Source organism: Akebia trifoliata, chromosome 11 (genome assembly GCF_017979445.1).
Source record: "Akebia trifoliata isolate Shusen 1 chromosome 11, ASM1797944v1, whole genome shotgun sequence".
NCBI classification, from domain to species: Eukaryota; Viridiplantae; Streptophyta; class Magnoliopsida; order Ranunculales; family Lardizabalaceae; genus Akebia; species Akebia trifoliata.
In genome coordinates this window covers 13,200,457-13,213,111 of record NC_141385.1, presented here as the reverse complement: position 1 = coordinate 13,213,111, position 12,655 = coordinate 13,200,457, and the positions used below count along the sequence as shown (strand labels likewise).

General features: G+C 33.2%; 1 protein-coding gene across 2 annotated transcripts; it reads right to left on the bottom strand.

The window, feature by feature from the left end:
• Positions 1-503: 503 nt before the first annotated feature.
• On the bottom strand, positions 504-8,231 carry LOC147390985 (uncharacterized). Of its 2 annotated transcripts, none has more exons than XM_086458860.1 (6): positions 8,075-8,231; positions 7,824-7,872; positions 7,578-7,719; positions 7,018-7,474; positions 3,862-3,989; positions 504-1,440 (listed from the first exon to the last, which is right to left on the bottom strand). In XM_086458860.1, the coding sequence occupies exons 3-6, from the start codon at positions 7,653-7,655 to the stop codon at positions 970-972; spliced, it is 1,134 nt and encodes a 377-aa protein (XP_086314986.1). In that variant the 5' UTR covers positions 7,656-7,719; positions 7,824-7,872; positions 8,075-8,231; the 3' UTR covers positions 504-969. The 2 variants fall into 2 exon arrangements, with proteins under 2 accessions (XP_086314986.1, XP_086314988.1); XM_086458862.1 differs by having other exon boundaries at positions 7,824-7,918; positions 8,075-8,228.
• Between the last annotated feature and the right edge of the window lie 4,424 nt (positions 8,232-12,655).

Sequence of the window (12,655 nt, the reverse complement as noted above, 5' to 3'; positions counted from 1 at the left end):
ATCTTCAACAATCTTCAAACCTATTTACTGTATCTACAACAATCTTCAAACCTGGAGGACAAGAGATAGGAATTTTGGAGAAATAAAAGATGATGGACTTCCAAATAGAAAATTCAAGGGCTTTCTACAAAAGGTCAAAGTGAGATTGAAAATACAGTTGAATGGATTAAAAATTATTCACCAAAGGTTAAAGAGCTTGAAGATGATATATTTAGATTATTTATCATTAGTCTATAAGAAAAGACCTTAGGTCAAGAGTGCATGTCATCAGTGTGGAAACAAACTGAGGCGTCTCAAATTTGATATTTTTTTGAAAAAATATTGGCAATTTTCAAAATAATGATCAAGTACCAGGTATTATTTTCACAATTCTTTTTTATACACTAAAAGAAATAACCACCATTATTTCTATTACATTATTATTATTATTATTATTATTATTATTATTATTATTTTAAATCAGACTAAAGATAAATAAATCATAAAAACAAGGAATGGGAGGGTGACAAAGCAATACTTAATAAATAAATAAAAATGAAAAATAGTTATTTAACGTTACACCACCATAAGTCCAGAAACTGACACTTCCATGAACAAAAAACTGACTGATATGGAATTATAAAAAATAAAAATAAAAAACATCTATTTTCTTATCCTTTCTGATTTACTCTCTTTGATTGCCCTTGGAAAATGAAATTTCCAGGTGTATGTTCAACACATTTTTCTGAAATTCATTTTCCTACCCCCAAGAAATTTTCCACCCTGGGCAGGAAAATGTTCTCCCATCCCACCCTACCCTACCCTACCCCAAGAAAAATGACTTTCCCACCTCCAAATGTTACACCCTATCCCTAAAACTAAAAACCAACAATTTTCCTGGCATGTTCCTAAACGCAATCAAAGGAATCAATCTTCCAAAAAATTCATATTTCCTTGAAAACGAATTCCCTGAAATCACAGACCATGCAACTAATCTTTCCATCCATCCTTGGGAAGCCGTCTTGATGCAAGGCCTTTGGAAGATAAGCTCGGTGTAACAGGTTTCGAAGGTGTTCTGGGCGCTTCCTCGTCATCCCAACTGTCGCCCCAACTATTGTCCCATCCATCTGTTACCTCCGGTTCTGTTTTTCCTCCACCACATATCGGCAACTCTGTTTCAAGCTTTTGATATTTAGAGCTATCGCTACGGTGGTGCTTCCGCCATAATCTGGCACACATCAAAGCTGAAGCTATTAGCAGTACTGCAGCTATGGATATGTACGCAATCGAGGGAGATTTCTTTAGGAAATTAGTGTACGTGGACTTGGCGGTGTAATCAATTTTTTTCTGACCCGAATTGTGTAAGAGCAGATCCCCGAAATCGATGCTGCAGTCACCATTTTTGGCCGTCAAAACAATCAATGTGTTCTTGTTGTTGTCCTTTCCAATGGAAACCTTCAGCTGCATTGTTCAAAACCAAATTCCATGGATTCAAACAGATATCTTAATTATTTTAAGAACTTTACTACTATCAAGCAAAGCAATTATATTACTCGAGATGTCCCTAGTCTCCAATCAAATATTGTATCCGAACTGCAGAATCTGTGAACCAACTCTCAAGTTGGTTAGTCCACAAAGCCCATCAATCAATAACCAAAATAATCGGACAAAATCAATCCATCTGATTTTGGATAAAATCAAATATAGGAACAATGTGTATCCCCTGTTGAAGTTGTAGACAACTGTTGAAGTTGTTTGAATGTGTTATAATGCTTTGCAATTTTGAGGTAATAACTTGATCTAAACTTTTGTAATGTTTGAATGATGTGTTTTAATCTTTAATTAGGTTGTGATAAATAATTTAAGAAGTTGGGTGTAAGTAAAAGTTGGGGTGTCAGTAGCAGCCCTATAAATAAGATGGAGAAGAAAGCAAAATATTTTTTTTCAAAAAGGAAAGAAAAAGAAAGTGGAATAACAACAAAGCCTTATCCCAAAGACTTGGGGTAAATATGGATTGATAAATGAGGTAGATCTGTCACAAACATGGTAATATATGCTGCAACCAGATATGAATGCTTGCCTTGCTATAACTACTACCCACAGAGGATTGGCATATAGGTACTAGAGCACAGGACATGGGACTGCTAAAATTAGTGCACTTTACACATGCAAACATCAATGGTTGGTTAAGCTCGACATTGGTGTTTGGCAGAGAGATGTTCATCAAACAAGTTTGTTTTAATTTTGAATCATAAAATGGAAATTCTCTACGGGAATATAGTCAGCAAGGAATTGAAGAGAAAAGTTTAAACTTAACACACAAATTTAAGGGATCATGTGCCCAATGTTTTACTAGGCCAAGCAATTCTAAATTCATCTAAAAATCACTAATTAGGATGATATGCAGTTTACAAGAGATATATATGCTAAATTGTGAAATATCATTCCAGTACTCATGCTTCAAAGAAGTTCCACTTAAATATAAGACCAAAACTCCCCATCATTATTGCACGTTTATCTTCTCTCATCTCATGCAACTGAGATAGCACCCCAAGGACAAAAAAATGTGTAAAGTTCAAAACAAAGTGGTATTTATTTCTGAGAATGTTCTTCCACGGCACATCAGTATAGTTATTGATAGATCAAATTTATGTCAAACAAATATTTCAGTTAAGATAGGTGTACAGCACCCTAAAAAAAGGGTCTCCCATAAGACAAATAGATATAGAAAAAGTAAGTTATTAAGTTTTACCATAACAGAAGTTTCAGGATTACATGGACTTGATTTTTTTTTTCCTTTAAAATGTAGTTTTTTTTTTTTTTTTATAAACCCAGATCCAAACTAGTGACAAGGTGATCCATTGTCTAAGTTACCTTCAAAAGCATATCTTGGAAATGAACCAATAAATATCCTCTTAAAATCCTGAAGTACAGACTAACAATATCTCATCATTTGAAATGGTACACTTTTCAAGTCAAAATTTTCCTCATTCTAGCATTCATTTAGAACACCAGTACACTTTCCAAGGCACCAACTATGAAAGTGAATCCTGTCATAGATCTAAATCTGAGTATGGTGTCTTTCCTAATTGGATGTTCAGATCCAGTTGGTTTGCATCCACATCCCTAAAACGAGTAGATTCTTTTATATGAGTTAACTTCTTACAAGGCCCATTGCAGCTCTCGATGCAATAGCAAGTCTTGACTAATCCAAGATATTACAGCTCTTCTATAGGGGAACTGTGCAAAAGGGGTGGTGGGTTTTAAAGTGTTGTAATAAGTAGTTCAAATTTGCTTACCAAACATAGAATGTGGAGCATTCCTGGACATATTGGTTATTAGATATATTTCTTGTAGATTCTGTAGCAAATGACACAAATGATATTGACTTGGCCAACACAATGGCCGCACTAAAGCCAAATGTCTCAGCTCAGTGCCATTTTGGCATTGCAGCTGTGAACTCCTAGGTTCAGTTCCTACTTACTTCCAAGAAAAAAAGAAAAACTCTATGATACCACTTTGATGGGGTCAGGCCGGCTCTACGAGCTTTGCAGCTACTGGCTTGCTCTAGTCTATCTACACTCTACAGGCAGGCTTGTTGGCCTCTTGAATGCTCAAGCCTGGTAAGCACGGCCCAACTGGCTAGCCTTTTTCCCTTAAAACTAGCCTCAGTACTTACGAATTAAGCATTTGAAAGGGAGCAATAGTTGTTGCTGAATCTTCTGGACTGTGGAGGTGTGTGAATCTGAGATGAGAGAAGTCTAAAACTCCAATAATTTATCAGTAAGGACCAGCCAGTAGGCTTGGAATGAATAAGTTACCATGAATAGGATCTCTCCAGTAATGCTTTTGAACAATTAGATAAGAGTTTTCTGTATATACCTTTTTATCTGCTTTCTCTTGGAGTTCAACAGCTGTTTTCTCTAGATGGACAAAATCGGGAGCCGAGATTTTAACTGTGAGTGGACTTGTACCCTTGTTCTGAATCAAAAGTGAAAGATCTGGAGATTCTGGAAACCAAAAACCATAATTAAATAAAAAAATCAGCATAATCTAAATTTTTTTTGTTGCAATTTTAAACATTAATGCATTCTTATCCAGATGAACATGAACCTAATGTAAATATAAAATATCCACTTCATCCAGATTGTTATCATTTGCAACCAATTTAATAAATAAATAATACCAATAGAATTCCCAATTACCACTGTCATGGAATAATAGAACACGTTGAATTATTGCTCCAATCCCTGATTCGAAGTTCAGACACGTGACTAACCATAACCAATTACACATATTGAAATCCTCAATAAATTTATGACCCTCTCTTTGTAGAAGTGTGCTATAGTTATTGTTGAGTTGGCAATTGATTACTTACAATATTTTCTATTAAAATTTATTGTCTCTCCATTCTTATATATAAAGGTTTAGTCATCTCCATTACATATAAGAAAATACTTCAGTTCAACCACAGGAGATTAAAGTTTTGAAAAGAAGAGAGAGGAAATTCTTATGGAATGATAAGGTTGAGGAACCTAAATATCATATCGTCAAATGGGAAAAGATATGTATCCCTTAGGGGGTGGAGGGTTGGGGTTACGAAGGTTAAAGTTAGTAAATCAAACATTATTGGGGAAATAATTCTGGAAATTTAAGGAGGAGTCTTATACCTTCTGGAGAAGAATTATTGTGGAAAATTTTGGGAGTGATGAATTCAGGCAGGGAATGCTCGGGTGAGGACCCCTTATGGCTGAGGTTTATGGGAGGGAATCTTAGATGGCAGGGAGGCTTTTAATGATGGCATCAGGTTTAAGGTGGAGAGAGAAAATTGGGTAAGACATTTGGGAGGAAAGGCAAATTGGTGATCCTTCACTTAGATCATAGTTTCCTCTTATGTTCTCTCAATCTAAAAAGAAGGTATAGTGCATTTTTCGCAAAGTTGGAAATGTGGGGGATGCACCCTATTGAAATTTTGAATTTGGGAGGAACAACAAAGAATTGGAAATGTAATCAATCGCTTGATTGTTGGAGAAAATTTCAGCCTTTTCAGTTTCCCCTAGGTTGGAAGGAAAACGAAGATAGTTTAAGATTCAGAATGGGAAACTTTTTTGATCAAAGCTTTCTCTTTGGTTCTCACCCACTCTTGTCTCAACCATTTCTGGGAGCTCTCACTGGGGGAGCTTAATCTTCTATCTAAAGCATTTCTTTTCTTTTTTTTCTTTTTTTTTTTTGAGGCATTGAAATTTCTGTAACATCCATCACTTTATTGACCGGAAAAGTATCATCGTAGATATTTGTGTCATGTATAAAAAAGAGGCAATGTTAATCACCTCCCCCCTTAATTGTCCTGAAGCAAGCTCTATCGGGTCACATCTTGTGCTAGACTATCTTTGCCTCTGTTTTGGGTTTCTTCTTTAATTTTCCTTATAGACAATTTAAGTTCAAAGGTAGAATAATTTCAAGACTTCTTCCATTCGTGGTATGTTGGTGAGAGCATAATGTTGTAGCTTTTGAAGGGAAGGAGGAAGGACCGGACCACATTATCATGCAGACCAAAGGAATCATGTTTCTATCGTGTAAGCATCAGAGGATTTCAAGGGAAAACTTTGCTTTTTGATGGGACTGTTATTTCGTGAGTTGAGAATGTGAGCTTTCTCGAGTTGAGAGATAAAAGTGTGAGATTTCTTGTATGTATTTATTTTTATATTTTTGTTTTGTCTATGTGCCTGTTCTGAGCTTTATTTTTTTATTTCTTGTTGTTTGCCTTGGGTACTCTCAATTGGTCTTCTCAACTTTTGCTTTCCGCTCCCTCTCTGCTTGCATCCTTTTCCGTTGATTAATGAAATTGCTTTGGTTTATTAATATTTTTCTACTAAATGTCACTATGTTTACAATTTTGCCACACTAAACTGGTAAAATGACTTCCAAGATATTTTGATCTAAATGAATATTTCTGTTCGAAGTTTGATCTGTTTGTTTGTTTTTTTCTTCCATTAGACAATATATTAATTAGCTAAAGGCACTAAGAGAGTAGTGAAAGAGATACTTAGGAAGTCTAAGGGAAAAAATCACACATAGAACCAAACTTAGTGATGACATGTTGATGTTCAAGAGATTATTAAATAAAATGATCCACTACAAGTCATGGCAGACAAGAAGATCTGAAGAAAACTTACAAAAAAAAATATGTGAGGAGAGCGGTAAATAAAGCTAAAAGTAGGGAATGTGAAGATCTATATTACATGTTGGATGTTAGAGAAGGTGAGAAAGCCAAGAATCAGGGAAATGAAAACTAGAAATTTACATAATGCTAGGTGCATTAAAAGCAAAGATGAAAGAGTATTAGTATGATATGAAGAGATTAAAAAAAGGTGGAGAGTTTTCTTCAAAAAATTATTAAATGAGGACCACCATAGAGACTTCGGGCTGGCAAGAAAGATGAGAAATTCAAGAGCACACATTCATTCACCTTAGGTTGTTTGTTTGGTAGGGCCCATCATTGTGATTGATGAGAATGATAAGTGCAGAGGGGTTGGGCAGGAGTTGGATTCGTTGTTTGTGTTACATCGAACTTGCAAAAATGAAACAGAAAGAGTCTTTTGAGCTCAAAAACAACTCTAAAGTATATACAAAAATGGAAACGAAGTGTTTTATTCAAAATTGTTCTAGTGCTTTGTGGTGGTGAATCCACCACTCACATGAATTTCTTAACAATGCAACCATTGATGAACATTTTAATGCTAGTAAGAACCACAGTTATTATATTAAACATAGTTACTTACGACACTCTTACTTTAAATAAGAAATTCATAAAACTTTCTATTTTTCTTGCTAGTTGGTTAAAGAATTCAGAACAGAGATGGGAAAGAGAATCTAAAGACTATTGTCACCAGTTATACACAAATTGAAACTACTCAAAACTAGACCTTCGAAATAAGTAATGCAACTATATTTCATAATAATAAACAACCAGTAAAAAGTAAAATTAGTAACAAAAAGACAAATTACTCAAACTTAAAAAAAGGATGAGACAGTCACCATTTCCTGGAACTCTTAAACAAGCAATCAACTCGTTCTTCTCATCTGTGCACTTATTGGACGAATGACATTCTTCACCCCAAGCACCCTCTTCTTTATTCATCGGTTTCGAAAGGACGGAATCCCCTTCTTCCTTTGTTCCCTTCTCTTTAGGCCCCCTTTTACCAGACTCTGATCCATCAATTAATTTTGTTTTGTCTTCTTTATTCACCTGTGACTTTTTACTTGAATCATCCTCCTTATTTGTACCCACTTTAGAACTTTCATTTGAACCTGATTCCTCACTCGAACTTCCCACCAAAGGATCATTTTTTATTCCCCCTTGATCACCACTACCCTTCTTTATTCGATCAACTTTTGGAACTGATTTCGGTTCACTTGGTTTCACAATTAATTTATCTTTCAACCGTGAGGAATTATTTTGATCGATTCCTTTGGTGAGATCCGTCTTCTTTACCTATAATAAAACATGATTAGTGAAAAAAATTTACACTAATTTACTAAATTACATACTTCACAAAATCCCATTCAAATTTCTTCATTCTTATTCATTTTTTTACCTCTAATTCAGCACCAAAGCTAAATATAACAACTAAGGAGAGTACAAGAAACGCCGTCAAAACGCTATAATTCTTCATTTCTTCTGTATAAACGTACTTCCTTTCGCTAAATGAAATCTTTAATTCAATCCATTCGATTGAACTGATACAGAGAGATTCAAAGCCAAAAATTATAAATTTGGGTTTAAAGATCTAACTATGAGTTTAAGAATTAAAATTTAACGAAAATGATATTAGATTACTAACCTAGGAGTCCAAGAAAATCTCCAGTTCCTTCAGCCAATCTTACTTGCTTCTACAACATAAAAACCCTAACTTCAATCAGCTCGATTTAACTGAAACTAGAAATTCAAACCAAAATATTGAAACATGTAGGGTGTAAAATCTAAATTTAAAAAAAAAAATGTAGAGATCTGAAACAAAAGTTTTGAAATGGAGAGTTTTGCAGATTAAACTATGAATTTAAGATTCGATTGAGGTTAGAATAGATCACAAACCTCAGATTCTGAAAAACAAGAAGCTTTTGAAGAGTTGAGAGATCATCATCCATTAATGAAGGTCAGAAAGAAGAATCCAAGAAAGAAATCTTCGGCAACTACAAGAGGGAAGTCCACGCGAGTTCTAGTCAAGTTGAGTTGAGTAATTGAGGCATGGAGGAATATCGTGAAATGACGGAAGTACCCCTAAGAGTATACTATGTAGTATGGTTAAATAAGGCATGTGCCTTTGATCAATGGTTTTAAAGTTCGGTTTCGCGTCTTAGACGAGTTTTCCAATATCTTTAGGACGCCTTCTCCAAAAATTTGAAAAATGAAGATGGGGTAAATCTCCTTCTAAAAATTGAGTTGTGTGTTCGTCTCATTCATGCATGATATCGAGATAACTCGGGCGATACATCTCGATTTCGGACGAGTTTTGAAATCACGATTTGATGTCTTCATTCACATAGGATCTTAATCTCAACTTTAGCCCTTTTTGAGTTCAAAACAAAACATAACTTGTAACGGTGGTATCAAACTAGAATTAATCGAGGGTGTTCTTACAGAGCTTGCATTGGCACGAATTCAATGCAATTGACAACTTTTAACTAAAAGGCTAATATTTTTTAACTCGGTCCTCTACTTAGCTGGTGTGGCAAGAGCACAGAATCATAGATCTCTTTCCTTTTGTATCCCAAAGAAAACAATCTATGATTTGTGCCCTTTTCATGTTAGTCGAGTAGAGGACCAAGTGAAAAAACTTGAGTCCAGAAATCACGACTGTAATTAAAATTGTATAAAAGAAATAAAAGTCTAATATGATTAATTTCAAGTTTTGATGTTACCTCCAAAAATCAGGTTACAATCAATAAGTCATAGTATATGGGACTTACCCACTTTATCTCCATGACTGAGACCATCTCCAAGGCCCTCTCACATGGACATTCCTTGGATAAACTAAGGATCGGCTCAAGGAGATCCCAGGGGAGGATCGGCTTGAGTTCCCATGGGCATTTGGACATAATATCATAGAATGATATTGCAATTCTCATATGGGCCTTGAGGTCATGTACCATACTTACCCTCAAATTGTCCTTATGGGAGAATTATTTGGCTATCCAAACCAGGTGGCATGAGCGTGCCTTCAGACTACTCTAGTACATAGGTTAGTAGTTTCTATCACATTGATTGTAGTATAATACGTGCAATGGTGTGCCCTAAATACCTAGAGATGGACTCAATATGGCAGTGTGACCTTGTCAAGTGCCCAATATATGTCATGTGAGCCTCAAGTTGTCTCACGATAGTTGGGTTATGGCCCTCAGTGTAGCTTATGTACATTCATGCCACTATAAGCGCATTACTGGGTGGCAAGCTTGTTTGGGCACATAAGGCTTGTGTTAGTTGGGTAACCACTAAAGCACGACATAGTCTTGTCGTTGTTGGGCCTAGAAGATCGTGACACTTGTGTTACAAAACTCTTTCCTTCTATAAAAAAATATTATTGTATAATTATAGAACATATGATTTTAGCATTCTCAACAACCATATTTATTTCATAAATACCTTAAAAAATTATTATTTGTATTTTAATAAAAGAAAATTGATAATTTTGTTGTCATTGTTCGATGGCATTCTTGTAACTAATGTAAAATCTCAAATTAAAGGTTATCCAGAAAAACCCTGCAAACTAAAAGGATTTATCTCATGTAATTGAACAAAATAATTTTATAAAATGTTTATCTAAATCCATTGGGAATTAAGATTGGATTTTCTTCAATACCCCCTAAAATCTTACAAGCTTCAACATCTAAAACTACTTCTAAAAAATTGCACTTTTTCCAAAAAAAATTATCTGTGAAACACTAATCCCTCCTAAAATAATATATTCTGATTTCCTTGAAGAATTAATCAAAAGATTATCAAATTAGAAAGAGAAAATAACAATCAATGTTCTCTCACAAGATTCTAATAAATTATTAATTTTTAAAAGAATTAATTTCTAACAATTCTATTTTTAAAAATTTGAAAGAAGAATGCGTAAATAATTCTGATTTAAATAAGTCATTTAGGCCAAAAATTCATACCCACAAAGAAAAAATTATTATCGAAGATCAACTCATGTTGACCTTCAATTTGAAGAACCAACAAATCCTAAAATTCATTTTGATGAAAATGTAATCCATAAATGGAATATAGATAGCTTATTTGAATAAATACTTGCTATATGTACAAACACTCCCAAAAGAATATTGTTTTAGCCGCCATTGCCATTGGATTCTCTAGCCAATTATATGGTTGGTGGCATGACTATTTATCTCAAAATCTAAGAGACGAAATTTTAAATGCAGTCAAATGAGATGAACAAGGTGAACTAATAAAAATTGAAAATGAAGAATAAGGTGATCAAGTTCTAACTCTAATAATAAATATAGAAAAAATTCAAGACATTGAAGAAAAAAATTAGGGAACAACTAATTAATCTCAAATGTCATGTCTTAACAGATTTTAGATGGTATAAAGATGTATTTTTAATAACGTAATATACATTATCTCAAAGTAATTAATGAACCATTTTGGAAAGAAAAATTTATTGTAGAAAAAGTAAAACAAAATTTAAAAGAAAAATATGGACTCTTAAATTATCATTATTTTTCTTATGGTGAAGTAATACAACAATAAATACTACTGGTCTAAAATTATGTTCTGACCTTAAACTACAAAATAGTTAAAGAATAAAAAAATCAAACACTAAAAAGAATTAGGAGGTTTTTGTTTGAATATATAGCAAGCATTAGCATATATAAATATTTGATTTGAAATATCTAAGATTTGAAATTAAGATAGACCATTTATATTCCATTCATAGATTACATTTCCATCAAAATGAATTTTAAGATTTTTTGCTTCTTCAAATTGAAGGTCAACAGGAGTTGGTCTTCGATAATAATTTTATTACTTGTGGGTATGGATTTTTTTTTTTTTTTTACTTTAATATCTTATTTAAATCAAGATTATTTAGGTATTCTTCTATTGATTTTTCAGAAATAGATTTGTCAGAAATTAATGTTTCATTTTCAGAAGTTTCGAACTTACTAATTTGATTAAAATCTTGTGAGAGAAAATTGATTATTGTTTTCTCTTTCCAATTTGATAATCTTTTGAATAATTGCTCACGATACAAAACTGCACTTCCCCATAAAAATGTATCCTGAGGTGTACATATCTACAGTCCCAAAGTTGTTACATCAGGAGAGTCGATTGAGTGTGCTACGTGGGGTAGTCAGATTATCACAGCTCATTTTTTAAATGATGATTATTTATATCTTTTCTTAAATAATTTTTGTCAATTTGAAATCTTGAGATAGAAGAAATATTAATAGAAATCATAATGATTTATCTCATAGGGCTTCCAAAATCAAATTCAATAAAGATTGAATTCGGTTTTAATTTATTTACCTTTATTGGTAGCGTATACATGATATCAAATATATGTTGGAATGGAGTGAAAAGTTTTGTTATCATTTTATTTTGAATTTAAGGTCCTAAAATTTGATGGTTTGGCAAAAAGAATGGGTTCTTCTTGTTTTTGAAAAAAAAAAATATCCATTTGGAAATTCTAGCATTGTTTGAACCTAATCATTTTCATTGACCGTCCATTTTAAAACCATTGATATTAATTAAAAAATAAGAGTTTTTTTTTTTTTTTTTCAAATCTCATTTATGCCTAAAAACTGAGAAAATATCACTACAGGTAACTTCAAGAAAAAAGTATTGTAGAGGATCCACGCCCACGTTGTCTTTTAACATCTAACCGATCAAGTCAAGATCTAGAACGATGTCCCCATTCTTACAACATAGGGATAATGTCTACGTGGCATGTTTTGGTAGGAGTTTAAGTGATATTGGGAACAATGTCTACGTATTTTGGTTGGAGTATAAGTCACATTGCGCTCCTAACCAAACCTTTAATCTAAATGGCACATAGCCCAATGTGTTTGTTCCCACAACTATTAGTGTGAGTAAGATAGATTTGGTTGGACTCTAAGGTGTTGTTTGCATACCAGAAGTAGAACTATTGTTGCAAAGAGTAGGAGCTGGAATACTCTGTAAAGGAGTTAGAGAAGTACTTCTGTACTGAAAAGGCGTTTGGCAAATAACTCTGTAAAGTACTGGCAGAAGTATTTTTATGCTGAAAGTCTGTTTGAAAATCATACTGACTTCTCATGACTTTTGGAAAAAAGACCAAAATACACTTATATTCTACTAATTATTATTATTATTTTTTGTCTTCTAGTATCATTATATGTCTTCAAACTATACTGTTTTTTACATTTTAACTATAAATATTAATATAATGTGTATTTAAATCCAAGTATACTCAAAATTTAAAAAAAATTGACAGCACCTCCCTTAAAAATTGGATGTTTTTACATATCACCCATTAAATTACCATATATATAAAAGATATGTCTGAAACATACAAAGTCATGATATATATATGTATTTTCATATTTAAGCAAATCTCATACATGCAATTTAAATATATCTATCTAAAAAATAACAGCATAACTAACACAACTATTAAAATTAAAATTA

Bases quoted from the DNA above. Each gene is read 5' to 3' on its own strand.
- LOC147390985 (XM_086458860.1), bottom strand. From the start codon at position 7,655: ATGAAGAATTATAGCGTTTTGACGGCGTTTCTTGTACTCTCCTTAGTT. The intron at 7,475-7,577 runs GTAAAAAAATGA...GTTTTATTATAG, and splicing joins GCTTTGGTGCTGAATTAGAG to GTAAAGAAGACGGATCTCAC. The intron at 3,990-7,017 runs GTGACTGTCTCA...TTTGGTTTCCAG, and splicing joins TTTAAGAGTTCCAGGAAATG to AATCTCCAGATCTTTCACTT.